Source organism: Malania oleifera, chromosome 10, assembly GCF_029873635.1.
Source record: "Malania oleifera isolate guangnan ecotype guangnan chromosome 10, ASM2987363v1, whole genome shotgun sequence".
NCBI lineage: Eukaryota > Viridiplantae > Streptophyta > Magnoliopsida > Santalales > Ximeniaceae > Malania > Malania oleifera.
The window spans coordinates 7518474-7534581 of record NC_080426.1 but is presented as its reverse complement, the minus strand read 5'-3'; the positions used below and the strand labels follow the sequence as shown (position 1 = coordinate 7534581).

At 34.2% G+C, this 16108-nt stretch overlaps 1 protein-coding gene across 3 annotated transcripts; it reads left to right on the top strand.

Annotated features, from left to right (window-relative positions):
* The first annotated feature begins 3988 nt into the window (after positions 1 to 3988).
* LOC131165841 (tropinone reductase homolog At5g06060-like) lies at positions 3989 to 12121 on the top strand. 3 transcript variants are annotated; one of them, XM_058123954.1, is made up of 6 exons: positions 4059 to 4233; positions 4422 to 4629; positions 10435 to 10651; positions 10759 to 10865; positions 11589 to 11626; positions 11717 to 12121. In XM_058123954.1, exons 1-6 carry the CDS (start codon positions 4145 to 4147, stop codon positions 11718 to 11720), a joined length of 663 nt encoding a protein of 220 aa, XP_057979937.1. In that variant the 5' UTR covers positions 4059 to 4144; the 3' UTR covers positions 11721 to 12121. The 3 variants fall into 3 exon arrangements, with proteins under 3 accessions (XP_057979936.1, XP_057979938.1, XP_057979937.1); XM_058123953.1 differs by lacking the exon at positions 11589 to 11626 and having other exon boundaries at positions 3989 to 4233; XM_058123955.1 differs by lacking the exon at positions 11589 to 11626 and having other exon boundaries at positions 4057 to 4233; positions 10759 to 10837.
* Positions 12122 to 16108: the final 3987 nt, after the last annotated feature.

Genomic DNA, 16108 nt, shown 5'->3' with positions numbered 1-16108 from the left:
CCCTGGTTCGGACTACCAGGTGGACGTCCACACTCTACTGAAAGTTACATCGACTATCCATCTCTCATCCCATCGTGGGATGGTTAGCACTAATCTGACGTAAATATCTAATTTACAATATAGCTACAGTACCGAGTCCCTAAACTGAACTAAACTAACATCCTGATTGTAATAACATATAATACATAATCATATATATAACATCATTATGGCCTCGTGCCGAAAATATAGTAATTACGGCCTTGTGCCGAAATCATGCATAAATACGGTCTCGCGCCGATATCATAAACACTGCCTCATGCCAATAACATAAATATGGCCTCGTTCCGATAACATGAATACATGGCCTCGCGCCAAAATCATTTCAGGTATATATATATATATTCTAAAAATAAATCATTTATCATATATTCGTCAAATTCATCACAACATAACTCATCTTTTCATAATACTTGAAATCATGCTTTGTTCATAAAATCCTTCATATCATAATACATTTCACATAAAATAATATTCATGCCACACATATGCTATTAAAAGTCATACTTCATATTCTAAAATCGTGATTTTCCGACATCTCATACATACATATATATATTTTAATCATTATAACAGTATTTTCCCAATCGCACATTTCATTCATAATAAACAATATAACATATGCTTTTCTGAAAACAAATTTACTTATAATTAATAATAATTTGTATGAAAAATAATTGCTTTAGTTTATTCCCTTACCTGACTACTGAGAAATTCATTAGGACCCAAATTCTACGCCATTGGCGTCCGAAATTTAACTCCTACAATTTACATTTTCTCCAAATTAATTAATCTATTTCTTCAAAATAATACTCATCTAGCTTTCCCTAGGCTCCATATACCTCAAATTAATATTTAAACTATTATTTAACATCCTCACTTAATTTTCTGAATTTTGTCTGCGGGTCTCAAAATTACACCAACAGCGCTCACCTTGGCCTTAAATTCTAGAAATTCTACTTCAGTCCCAGATGCTTAATAGTTTAGCATTTCTAAATTAATACTAATTAATTAAAAATAAGCCTGTTAATAACCACCATATCCCAAATTTGGGGTTTTGACCCAACATCCCTAAGAGAATTCTATCTCTCTAGACTTGTAGAAAATCATCCCTAGATTTTCGTGGTTGTATCCGTTCGTCGATTAAACTTACATTTTGCAAGAAATGAAAGAAAAAGGAAAAAATGGCTTACCCTAGGGAATACGCTTACGCCGCTCCTACCACCGATCCGCTCCGGTAGAAATGACGGCAGCGGCGAATGGAGTCTAGTGATTTCTTCGGATTTTTGATCGGGAGAAAATCAGTCACGAAATTGATGAGAGAGGGAGAGAGAACGTGAGGAGAGAGAGAGAGAGAGAGAGAGAGAGAGAGAGAGAGAGAGAGAGAGAGTGGCCTGAGAAAGAAAAGAAAAGAAGAAGAAGAAGAAAATAATACAAGGGGGGTGAATACAAATTAGGAATCCACCTGAAGCTTTTAACATATATATAATAATAATAATAATAATATATTTAATTAATATTAATAATATATTTTATTAATAAAAATAAAAATAAATTTTAATTATTATTATTTTTTTCTTTTTCTTTTAAATCCAATTAATTAATTAATTAATTTTTTTATTTTTTATTTTTTTTCTCTTTTGGAAATCATTCCACTAATCTTTTATATCTCTTTTTGGGGTTTTTACATTTAGTCTTAGTTATGTATTTACTTTGGCATATTTGGTCTAAGCTAATCCAAAACATCAATCCTAAGGGAGCGTGTTTTTTTTTTTTTTTTTTGCGGCAACTTTTAAGATTTTTTGAAAATGTAATGTCGACAACGTCTCGTCTTTGAGCATGAGAATCTAATGTGATGGACATATTCACATTTCTAAGAATGAAAAAAATTCTGTGAAATATAGACATTCTATTTCACCTCTTCCTATAGGTAAGTTTTGAAAATCCTATATTTTAGACCAGATTGCCCTTAGCATTTTGACTCTTAGATAATAATGTCCCTATAAGACAATATAATCACACTCTATTATTAAATTTAAAATAATAAATTATTAGCAAATAAAATTAAAAAGTTTAAATTAATAAGAATATTAATTATTTTTAATTAGAAATAAATATTTATATAATTTTAATTAAATATATAAATTGTTTTCAAGGTGTATGTTAAAAGTGTAAATGTTAATGTTAATTTACATTTAAGTGATATTTGTAATTTATTAAATAAAAGTAATATTATTATTATCTTGTAAATAATTGAATATAATTGTTAATATTGGACACTATATTACCTCAATTATTTTGATTAATTAATTATTTAGTATTAAATATTTTAAATTCATAATTGTTGAAAATTTTAAGATATAAATTTAATTAAGTATATTTTTTAGTGAATTTTTGTATTGAGAAATATAATTTTTCTTCATAAATTAGTTATACACTTCAAGAGTATAATAATTTTCGTGAAATATGTGTTAGGATTTTCATATTGAACCAAACATTGTATACATTACTAAAAATCTTATGATATGAGACAAATAAAAATACTTTCATGAGATTCACATTCTATTCCCGAAAATAAAATTATTGAAAATGTAATTGATCGAAAATATTTCTAATGTCACGAACTCACCACTAATTATTTAGAAAGTGAAGGAAAGTGGGATGGGAGTTCAACAACAAAGTTCTCAAAAATAATGGAGACTTACAAATGGCAATGACATCTCCTTACTTCCAAAGAAGAGATGGGAGTTGGATTCTTTGGAAGTAAGATAATGGGTTGGGTAAGGATTTATCATCTATGCCTTTAACTTGGGAGACACCTGTAAAGTGACTAGCCATATATGTTAACACCCAAACCACAAAATTAAAAAAAAAAATTCTTATACTCTAATAATCTACATCTCATCTATCTAAAATCAAAATAAACTAACTAAAATATCTAACCAAATCTAAACCTATATATATATATATATATATATATATATATATATATATATATTCATAAGAATTATTAAAAGCTATTCATAAGAACAAAGGAGGAATTATTAAAAGCTATTCATAAGAACAAAGGAGAAAAGTATCCATGGACCTCCATAGTAATTACATCCTATCCTCGTAAGCAAGTGAAAATTTAAAATATTCATGAATTATCCTGTTAACACATTAAAGACCTTCTCAAATTATTTTTAGTTGGATATATTAATATAAAGTATATTTTTAATTAATTTAAATGTAAAAAAATAATGTTATAATAAAAGTCCTATTAGATCACAACTTACTTATCAATATTTGAAATTAAAACTCTATTACGTTGCAATAACACGGCATGTCAACAACGAGTCTCTTTATATATATGTTAAATACTCCTGAATTAAAAGAGTGGCACCAACTCTGTTAAAAGAAATGAAGGGAAATTTTTTTAAAAATTATTTTATATTAATTTTTTCTCTATACCAAATAATATAAGAAATGAAAAAATTTGTTTTAACATGATTAAAAATTAGACAAACTTAATAATGTGGAAAATTAAATTTTTGTTCAAGATGTTATTAAATATTTTTATTTTTTTCATAAACCGAGCCTTAATATTTTCATACAGGGTTGTAAATGAACCTAGTCAAGCCAAACCCTCTCGTGCTCAAACTTGCTCATTAAATTTTTCATTTAGCTTGAGCCGAACTCAAATTGAGTTTCATATATTTGTTCAAGTTTGTTAATTGCTAAAAATAAATTTTTAAGGATTTAGTTACTAGGATTTTATTTGAGGAAAAGAAAGGAAGGGAAACTAAGAAGCAAGCTCATATTTCATTATATATATATATATATATATATATATATATTAAATATTACTAAAAATTAAATTCTATCTTAAAAAAATTTAATATCAATAATCTGTATAGCAAATTTAGTTAATTAAGTTGTTAGTTTTTCTTTCTACTTTTTTTATTACCAAACATGACATTAAAAATTGTCAAAATTTTGTTTTTAAAAATATTTTTGACTGGCGTAGCACATTCCCATCATAAAACTCCATTATGCGGACTTGAATCTGCTGATAAGGGAAATCGACGAACAGAGGAAGAAAAGAGTTTTCATCATCATATTCATGGCATCAGTGCATAGCAGTTCCAGAGATTCCAGATGGTCTCTCAAGGGCATGACCGCTCTCGTTACCGGCGGCACTCGCGGAATCGGGTCTCTCTCTCTCTCTCTCTCTCTCTCTCTCTCTCTCTCTCTCTCTCTCTCTCTAAAATTTCTACTGTAAATTCGATGATTGTACTCTATTCAAACTTTTTTAGGGTTTAGTCACTAGGATTTCTGTGGATCGAATCCACTTATCCATTTTGGCTTATTCTCGTGATTTCCGCAACCATTTAGCGCAGTCATGCGATTGTGGAGGAACTGGCTGGAATGGGGGCCATCGTGCACACTTGTTCCCGGAAGGAAGAGGAGCTAAACCGGCGCCTGCGGGAGTGGGAGGCCAAAGGTTTCACCGTCACTGGCTCTGTCTGCGATGTGTCGTCTGCGGCCCATCGAGAGCAGCTCACGGCGAAAGTTTCTTCTCTTTTCAATGGCAAGCTTAACATCCTTGTAAGTCATCCACAATGTCATTTCGGGTTCTCTCTCAGTTTTTCCCTTAAACCTTCTATTTCAAATGTATTCTTTGGAAGCCATATTGGCTCTTTATCATGAATACTGTCATTGCTCTATTCTCTATTGAGAAGGTAACGCCTCAAGCATAACTGCTGCGAGGATCTTCATATTAATAGAAATATTTACAGCTGTATATGTTAACGTTGCGCTATGTTAATGTTACAACAGAATAACAAATTTGCTATTTGAAATTTTAAAAAATGCTATACAAGTGGAGAATCCTCTTGATTCTCTCCGGATTCTTCTCTGCCAGATTCTCCTCTAATACACCCCCTCAAAGTTGGCATGGTGGAATGTGGAAACACGCACAACTTGGCACGATCCAATAGATACTATAGTTTAGCAACCCCTTTAGTGAAAACATCTTCTAACTGTAGTTGAGAGAGGACAAATGCCAAACTGAGAACCTGTTGAGCAACAAGCTCCCTAACAAAATGATAGTTGATGGCGATGTGCTTAGAGCGAGAGTTGGTGACCGGATTTGATGCTATAAATATGGCACTGTTATTGCCACATAGTAGTTTTGGAGGAGAGGAGAGTTTGATGTGTAGTTCGTGTAATAGTTGAAGTGTCTAGGAGAGTTCGGCAGCTACAAATGCAAGAGCACGATATTCTGCCTTAGTGCTAGGATGTGCGACGGTGACTTGCCTCATAGAACACCACAAAATTAAATTTCGACCAAAATAAACAGCAAAACCTATAATAGACCATCGAGTATTAGGGCAATCGACCCAATCGACATCAGAGTAACCAACCAGAGTTGAACAAGGATCCCGTGACAACTGAAGACCATAGTGATATGTGCCTTTAACGTATCGTAAAATACGCTTCAAGGCACAAAAGTGATCAGTAATAGGAGCATGCATAAATTGATAGATGGAATTAACACTATAAGACAAATCTAGACGTGTGAGAGTCAAATATTGCAAGGCTCCAACCAATGAGCGAAATTGTGTTGCATCTGAATATGTTGTACTAGTTTTTGAAATATGAGAACCGACCACAAAGGGTGTGGAAATTGGTTTGCAATCCACCATTTCAGCACGAGTCAAAAGATCTAGAGCATATTTTGCTTGACTCAGAAAAAAGCCTGTCATTGTGAATAACCTCAACACCAAGAAAATAGTGGAGATCACCCAGATCTTTCATAGAAAATTTTATGGCAAGATGGTCAATAAGAGTACAAAGCATGATTGGATTGTTGCCAGTAATAACCATATCGTCAACGTACAAAAGGAGATAAATAACACCATGTTGATCGTGATAGACAAAGAGAGACAAATTTGCACGACTCGCAAGAAAACCTAGACAAAGCAAAAAAGTGCTGAAACGTTGAAACCAAGCCCTTGGAGCCCATTTAAGGCCATAAAGGGCACGCTGCAAACAACAAACATGATTTGATAATTGTGGATCAATATAACCTAGAGGTTGTTCCATATAGATTTCCTCTGAAAGAAAGCCATGGAGAAACACATTTTTTACGTCAAGTTGATGAAGGCACCAACCATGCATAGCGGCAAGAGATAAGATAATCCAAATAGTAGCAAGGCGAACAGTTGGACTAAATGTCTCTTCAAAATCAATGCCATGCTTCTGAGAAAATCCTTGTGCAACGCTCAATAGTTCCATCTGTTCGAAGTTTTGTTTTGAATATCCACCAACATCCTAAAATATTATGATCAGATTGACGAGGTACCAAGCGCCAAGTGTTATTTTGCTTAAGTGCGGTAATTTCATCATCCATTGCAGAGAGCCATTCTGGATGTTTTATTGCCCACTTAAATTTGCGAGACTCTTTAATGGCAAGATGTACTTGAAACCATTGAGAAATTGACAAAGCAATTAACAAATTAATAGTGTGAGGCTTAAGAATACTGTCCTTTGCGCGAGTAATCATTGGGTGTGTAAAGGAAGTCGGTTGGGAGGTTGAAGGTGGTGTTGGAGGTTTGACTTCCAATCCCATCGCAGGTGAGGGTGGCTGAGAAGAGGCAATAGATGTGGAAGACGTTGCTACTGTTGAAGGCAGCACAAGTGGCAGCAAATTGCTGTTATTGTCTGTACAAGGAGCACAAAAAATTGGAGCCTCGCGATGGGTGGAAGTCACAGCTGTAGAAGATTTATTTTCACACGGCAAAGTTTTCAAGAGGATCAATAAAAGTAACATAATCTGTAGGAACCAAAGTTGGTAAACTTGATGTGACATAAGGGAAATGATCCTCAAAAAATTGCACATGATGAGAGACATATACTCTGTTAGTGTTTTTATCCAAACATCAAAAACCTTTATGGAGAGGACTATAGCCCAAGAAAACACAAGGAATTGAATAAGGAGACAATTTATGAGGCATATAGTCATGCAAAAAAGGAAAGCAAAGGCAACCAAAAGTGCGAAGTAACGAGTGAGAAGGAGTTTTACCATATAAAATTGCATAAGGGGTTTTTCTTGCAAGAACCGGTGATGGGAGGCGATTGATGAGATCACAAGCCGTTGAGAAGGACTCCATCCAAAGATGTAATGGAACACTAGAATGAAACATAAGGGTGAGACCAGTTTCATTGATATGACGATGTTTTCTCTTAGCAATACTGTTTTGACTAGGAGTGTAAGGACAAGCAATACATTGAACTATACCACACTCGTGAAGAAAAGAGGTAAAGCAGTTATTGGTAAACTCCATGCCACCATCACATTGGAAGGATTTAATGTTCTTGTCAAATTGAGTCGTGACATACTTATAAAAACGGACAAAAATATCGAATAAATCTGACTTAAGCTTTTAAGGAAAAATCCAACTAAAGCGAGAAAAGTCATCAATAAATACACAATAATATTTATATCCAGATGGAGAAGTGATGGGTGAAGGGCCCCATAAATCGCAATGTATTCTTTCAAATAATGAGGAGCAACGTTGATCTAAATTGGACAAAGGTAAACGATGATTTTTTCCCAATTGGCAACCACAACAAGGTGCAAAATCAAACTTGCTTTTATTAGAAATGGTAATATCCCCATGCTTATTCAAAAAAGAAACAATGCTAGAAGAAGGATGTCCCAATCGGGTATGCCAAATATCAGATGTAGCACGAGAAGTACATAAAGAAAAAGTAGATAAAAAATTTGCATAGGCACGATCAAGAATGTAGAGCCCTTTCTCACATCGGCCGACTCCTACCACCGCTCTTGTTGTTAGATCCTGTATAGTAAAGTTAATAGAAGAAAAGGTTACTGAGCAGTTGTTCTCATGAGTAAGCTTACTAATAGACAAAAGATGTTTAGTAGTGCCAGGAACAAGGAGAACATTAGATAATGATAATGATTTGGGAGCAACAATGGATGATATGGAGCCAATTCGAGAGATAGGCAATGAGATACCATTACCAACAAACACTTGTTGATTACCATTGTAAGGGACAAAATTATCAAGAGACGCAGCATCATTTATCAAGAGTTGTGGCAGAGAAACCTTCAATTAAGCCACCAGCCTTGGCCTTTTTAAATAATTTTCCAAGTTTATAACACTTTTGGCAGTGTGATTTTGTTTACTGCATCACTGGCAAGCAACAATAGACCCTTTAGTGGAATTGGCTGATCCTTGTGTAGACTTTTCCTGCTTGTTGCGACCAGTAGAGTTGGCAAAAGAACGACGTTGTGCAATGAAAGCCGATTGCTGAGAGGAATCACTAGGAATGGATCGAGAGAAAAGCTCATGACTCAGAGCTTTGAGAACCAAATTGGCGAAGGAAGGCAATAGCATCTAAGACAACATAGATGTCGAAAAAATTTTGAAATCTGACCCAAGGCCACGAAGAAACCAATTTACCTTATCAATGTCATCAACCGGTTTGCCAATAGCACTAAGTTGATCACAAAGAGAGCGAAAAGAATGAGCATATTCAGCCACACTGCATTAACTGAAGTTCGTCTTTCAATTGAATTTCTCTTGTCTTGGAGCTGTGAGAAAATGATGCTTCGAGAGTCAACCAAGCATCACGAGCCGTTGAGGAAACATTCCTCTGTAAGAGAAGTGTAAATGAGGCTGAGCAACATCCTGTCTTGCGTATGCCATTTCTTGTAAGCTGGATTGGGAACTTGATTGGAACCCTCTGGAACTAGGGTTGTGGGTGCAGGTGAAGACCCGTCCAAGAAGCCTATGAGATCTTGACTTTCAAGCAATGAAATGAATTGGCTACGCCACAAGAGGTAATTGGTAGAAGTGAGTTTGATGGTCACCATGTGAACCGTCGTATTGAGCAGAAGCTGATTGGAGCTTGAATCGGCTATGGAAAACAAAATTTAAGGTATTAATCAAAAGTGGCTCTGATACCATGAAAAGGTAATGCCTGCTGTGAGGATCTTCATATTTATAGAAATATTTACAGCTGCATATGTTAACATTGCTCTATGCTAACGTTACAATAGAATAACAAATTTACTATTTAAAATTTAAAAAACTGCTATACAAGTGGAGAATCCTCTTGATTGTCTCCAGATTCTCCTCTAATATTGAATTTTTTTTTTCTCCTGCTAAAGTCTGCTGTTTATGTTGTTTTGCTACATCAACTTGGAAGTAGTTTTCAGAGGATGTTGCCCTACATCATTCAGAATGGGGGAAAAGGATATAACCCCCCTCACCTACTCGGACTTCAGTCCTTGTTGTTGTATTATGTCAAATTAGAACTAAACATTTCCAAAGGATGAGGGAACTTCAAAAATCTAAATATTCGTTAATGTATAGATTTTCTTAAGCGCTTGGAGTTGGACCCGTACCAGTATTGAAAGATTGATGCATAAAATTATAACTTATAGGGTGTGTTCATTTTTAATAAAAAGAAAAACTTTACGAGGAGTTTGTGACAAGGAGACAGCCAACTAAATCAAAGATTTTAAGTTTTTAGTAATTTGTGATAATGCATGCTATCAATTGTGTCAACACTCAACAATTTTAAATAATAGAAATTATTACACATCCAAAACAATTTTGGGATTCAAAATAGAGAAATGCAAAAGGTGGGTGGAAATTTACTTATGACTTGCGATCTTCTCAAGATTAAAATACTTTGATGCACTTTAAGTCATTTGCTGGAAGAACCCTTGAAACGTGTTATGTTTAAGATATATGAATTAAGTGTTTCAACTAATGTTAAGACAATTTAATGGGAATTGGCATTCTCCATTCTCCCTGAGGCAGCTTCCAAGTTTTTCTTCGGAAAATTTTGATTAAAGCACTCAAATAAACAGCCATCAAAATTAAATTTTTCAACACACTAAGGGTTCTAAAACCAAGACGCATCAATGAGACAAACAAAAATTTCTTGCCATATTAGACAATAATCATGACAGGAGTGAGAGAATTTGGGGAAAACTTAAGGAATTGTACCCTGCTGTTTCTTGTGTCGCTACAACTCAAAACGCTACAGGCACTCTGCATTGCCATGTAATTTGAGGCTCGGCATGGAACTTTTCATCTGATCTTTTAAAGGGAGCTTACATGCAATCAGTTTGCTTAATCTTACTGTTGTTATCTTTGCTCTAAAACCTGTACCTTGTCAAATAGCTTCTTATCATCATTTATTTACATCAATGATGATACAGAAATTCTCAGCTTGAGATGACCTTTCTTTAAATGTTAGACATGAATTCTAATGCATTTTAGTTCCTGTCTGTCTAAGGGAATAAGTACCTATTCATTCTCAATTTCCTTATCTTTGAGAGAATTATTTTGCACGATCTTTTGTATCCAGATAAACAATGCTGGGACAAGCTTCAGGAAACCAACCATTGAGTACACTGCCGAAGATTACTCAAAAATCATGACTACCAACTTAGAGTCTGCTTACCATATGTGCCAACTTACACATCCACTTCTAAAAGCCTCAGGATTAGGAAACATTGTGTTCATTTCATCTGTTGCAGGCGTGGTGAGTTTGGGTACAGGATCCATTTATGCAGCAAGCAAAGGTAACCAAAATGTTGTGACTTGGCATCCTCACTACATCGGTATGAGTGTGGAACATCATAAGTGTTGATAATTTGAAAGATTTTGTCTTCATTTTTGTGAATCTCAGGTGCAATGAATCAACTAACAAAGAATTTGGCTTGCGAGTGGGCAAAAGATAATATCAGGAGCAATTGTGTTGCACCCTGGTATATTAAAACCTCACTCATAGAACATGTAATATTCTTTTATCTTGCCTATGGGTTTTCAAATTACTTAAATTATGACGCATTTGTTTATAAAAAAAATCTCATAAGGTCTAGTTATATGAGAGCATTTTCTTTTTGAACATACGCATGCAATATTTATCTAGGTAATCATTGAAGAAAATGCCCACCATTTAGGTTTTGCATCAATATTGAAATGTTTGATTCAAGTGCGTGCGCATGCACCTTCTATTGAATTATTTTCACTTTAAAACAAAATGTGGAAGAACTTGGTATTTTCTTATTGATGATTCTGTTTTTCTTTTTTTTGGTTTGGATAAAGAAATTTAGGGATTGTGTGATATCATTTATGTTTTTGTTTCTGTGCCATGACATATTATGACAACATGCTTGTTCATGTTGCTAGTTTCTATTTTTATTGTCGATTTTTAACTATTTTCGAGAAAAACTAAGAATTAGATTTGTGGCTTTCAATTGTTTTCAAAAATTAACTTTTGTAGATTAATCCATTCATTTTATACACAATTTTAATTAAAATTACAATAAAATGACCATACAAGAAAAACAACAAACCAAGTCTTAATATGAATTTAAAATATAATTAAAATAAAAATATCCATAAATTTTTAAAGTTTTGGGGGGAAAAACATAAGTTATTTTAAATTATTTTAAATATTTTTCAATTGTCATGTACTATATGATTCTTAAAGGGTCTTTACTTTTTTTACTCAAGGTTGAATTCCCAAGTTTCATTTGGATTAACCAGATTCTGTACGTGAATATTTAAACTTCCCTGATTCAATTTACAGATGCTCTTCCATAGTTTGTTCCCAACTCAAATTATTTGTTTCTCCCATGTAGTTGATCGCTAACAAAGAGTTCTTGGAGGATGTAGTATCCAGAACTCCTCTTCGGCGGCTTGGTGAACCAGAGGAAGTTTCATCACTGGTGGCATTCCTTTGCTTGCCTGTTGCTTCCTATATTACTGGGCAAGTTATTTGTGTTGATGGAGGAATGACTGTCAACGGTTTCTACCCCAACACTTGTTAGAGTTGCATAATACTTCAGTTCCCTGTATAGGCTTCAGTTGCTTGTTGATTATGATCTTAATGGTGTGCTGCAATCATAATTTATTGTCATTGTCACGCTAAATGTCATATATTTAATAATGAAGTGGGGTGAAAGAAGGATTTTGGATTTGAGCATTTGAAATTCAAATGTGCAATCTCCAAATCTGTCTATTATATTCCTTGGTTTCTAAGGGTCTATTTGGTATTAATGCCATTTTTGTTTTTTTGTTTTGTTTATAGTGAAGAAATAGATTAGAAAAATACATTTATTTATGTTATCAAATTTTTGTTTTTATTGTTAGTTGTGTTGATAACTTGTTGCTAGTAATTTTAATATTTAGGAACATATTTTTAGATTAAATAACTCATTTTAGACACTTAAATTAAAATTAAATGATCATATGAATTTAATAATGCTTAAAAGAAATATATACATAAATTTTATTAAAAAAATAATGATAAAATTAATTAAAAAATATTTTTACTATTTTTTAATTGTCATGCCTAATAAAGTATTTATTGTAAAGTAAAATTTAAAAGCAAGACAATTAAATAAAATAATTATAATAAATTTTATTTTTATTATAATAATTTTTTTGGTCCAAAGATACTAACCTCTCAGGTTTGATAAAAAGATAATGATCTTTTTTGAGATTTTAAAAATTTCAGAAGCTTTCAAAAATCTTATGTATCTTTCATGAGATTTGTTAAAAAGGTATAAATTTTTTATTTTATTTTGTAAAAAAAAATTATTTATAGGGAAGGTTAGTAATATTTTTGAAATTGCAGGAAAAATTTGTATCTTTTTGTATTAATTTTATAAATATTAATCAAACAATTATTGGTTTAGATCTGAAAACTTGTGCAGTAAAGTCAAAATTTTAATCATGCGTATTGAAGATCAAAATTCAAATCTTAGCCGTGGTGGGCCCCACAGAGATGGGAAAAGAAAGGGGATTTTTTTTTTATCTTCTCTTCTATCATTATAGGAGAATTTTTTAATGTGCAACACATAGTGTAAGTACACCTGTATATCATCACTGTTTGTGTGGTGAATTTTATGCACTTTAATGATAAAATCCAACTAATGAATTGGCCCATCAAATAAATAGTTGTAATGTATGTAGTAGAATTTTGCTATATATTTTTTTTTTGAAGGAGGAAATATCGTTAACAATAGTAATAATCCCTATCCAAAGGCATAGAAGAATTTTTCTAGATTGTAGATGCTTAAGCAATCTCTTAACAAATTCAAAGATGAAAAATAAAAGAATGGACCAGGTTTGTTATACAAGGCAATGGGGTTCATGTGTGAGCATGTGTTTATGTTTTAGCTAAAAAAATATATTATTTTGTCTTCATAGTAGAATAAGTGATAGTCCCTAACTAGTTATGAATATAATGTCACTTCACAACAGAGTTTGAATTATTAAAAGTAAAGATTTTTTTTAGCACATTAAATTACTAAAAAACCTAATGTCTATCAAATAAGATTCTTGAGATGACTCTCACATAAACATCAAAATTTTTCTTTAATTCACTTTGTAGGGATTTGTAAATATTCTTATGAATCTACAAAGATTCCTTATGTAAGAACTCGAACTGTGATATATGGGTTAATTATGTAAAAAAAGGGTAAAATGGGAAATTGAGCAAAGTTCGTCGATGAGGTCAGAATTCGTCGACGAAGTACCTTCTTTTCTCGTTGACGAGATTCAGAAGCTCGTCGACAAGGAGAAGCTGAGAGATTTCGAAAAACCGGAGATCTCAGGCTCGTCGATGAGGCCACCTCTTCGTTGACGAAGGTAATGGCGGACTCGTCAACGAGGATGTCAATTCGTCGACGAATCCACCCGGGTCAAATGCCTTTAAAAGATATTTTGGGTTACTTCTTGGCTAAGATTTGGAAATCCTCTCTCTCTCTATAGAATTCAGAACTCTCTCTCTCTCCTCGATTTCTTCGCCGTTCGTCGCCTGATTTGTAAATCAGACATTACTGCGAGGATCAGGGAAGGATTCTCTACGTTTCTAGCGGATCGGAATTCCGTTTTGAGTGATTTCGGGTTTCGGGCTAAAATCAAGGTAAGACTCGATTTTCGTTTCTGATTCAGAATATAGGTAGTAGTACGCATTGTAAATATGTATTGTACTGTGATTCGTAAGTTTTGGAGTCTCGGTTCGTAGTTTTGGGGACCATAGAGTTCGTAGTTGGAATTTGGGTTAAGATAAGGGGATTCAGTTTATATTAGTTATTTTTCGAAATCAGGATCGATAAGCTTGTAGGCTACGATCATATGTATGTTTTGGTAACTTATTTGGGGAAATCTATCGAGTGAAAATACGGGATTTTCGAGTTATAGTTTTTGAGAAAATGTGGGGATTTCGGGTATCGTCTCTACTTTGTTTGGAAAACTGATCGTCTTGTTTAAACTGTATTATTGAGATGACTGTTATCCATATTTGTATAAACTATATATTTGAATTAGAAAATAATATGATTTGCGGTCAACCAAATAAGTGTGGTATGTATGGTTGTATGTAAATGTTCTAGGTATTTGTAAAATAGTTATGTGGCGGCTAATTACCGTACGCTGAAATGTATAGGAACATGAGTTCCAAAATGATACCAGATTTTGTGAAATCGGCTAGGGGTGACTAATTACCGTACGCTGAAACAGTTATGTGGCAGCTAATTATCATACGCTGCGCCATGTATCTGTGTGAAAACAATTGGGCGAGAGTGTCCGACTCTATATCTGAGGGTGTGAAATATCACTATGTCATCTGGCTGGTCATCGAAGGGTGTGAGCCACTCTGTATGGCAATGTAATCGTTGTGAAGCTTTGAGATCATAGAGTAGTTGCGTGTTGGCAATGTAATCGCTGTGAAACTTGAGTTCATATCGTAGTTGCGTACTTGTGTGAGCTACATCGTATTGGCAATGTAATCGCTTGAAGCTTTGGGTTTTATAGGGTAGTTGCGTATTGGTGTGACGACACTGACCGTATGTTTTTGGGTATCGTATGTACTGGAATGCATTTGTGAAAATACTGAAATTGTATGGAACTGTATGGAATTGTATGAAAATGTTGTGGAACTGTATCGTATTGTATAGTGTTATATTTTATTTAAAATAACACTGGTATGCCACACACTGATATAACCTGCTTTCTTCCTTACTGAAAGGTGTCTCACCTCGAATGTACGTACAATGTTTTTCAGGTTCATCGGGTAGCCGTGTTTAGCATCCTAGCATTCGGAAGCGGGGGTGTCATTAGCTACAGCTAGTACCTGTTAGGTTTCTATCCGGGTTGTCGAGATGGTTTTTGTAGGCGCTCAGAGTATGTTGTAATTATGAGAATGTATATCCTAGTTTTGTATAGACTCTGGTATTATACTATTTATGTACGGAAAGATTGTATTTCGCTGCGTAACTGATGAGTATGGATGTATATTTGTATGTGTATAGGGCATCTGTGTACCCCACGGGGTCGGACCCTCTTATTGTATTGTATCATGTATATTTGAATTGATACAGAGATAGGTTAGGTTACTATATTCACACGTGGGACCCACCTGCGGGTTCGTGGCGTGACACTTGGTATCTGAGCAAACTAGGTTGTTAAGTCTTGTAAACTTGGTTAGGAGTATTGATGTGTACATACCAGAGTATAGGATGTAGGAAATGGGTAGTGTTGGTCGAGGGTTGTCCTTTACTAGATCGGGTCGGCGGTATCCTATGTTTTTCCTAGGATGACGATTCCAGTAAAGGCAGGGCAGACCATTGATGGATTCGTGTTGGTGTGACAGGACAGGCTTAGACCTGTAAGAGTAATAGTTGACATGATTAGGTCTATGATTGTGTTAACCGTGTACGATATTGGAATTCCAACTGATTCCTATTCTGTTTTCAGAATGGAGCCCAAGGATAATAACTTGGGAAGTGGCTCTGAGGAGACAACGAGCAATGAGTCTCCTTCTGTGTGTCGTGGTTTAGCTAGACTAGTGATTCGAGAAATTGGGCAGAGTGTTAGGAAACGCGAGAGCTCTCCTACTGATACGGGGTGTACAATCGAGAGGTTCACACGCATGCACCTCCGATATTTACGGGAGGACCTGATCCGACAGTGGCGGAGGACTGGTTCAAGAAGACCGAGAGGATTTTGGAAGTCCTCCACTGCAC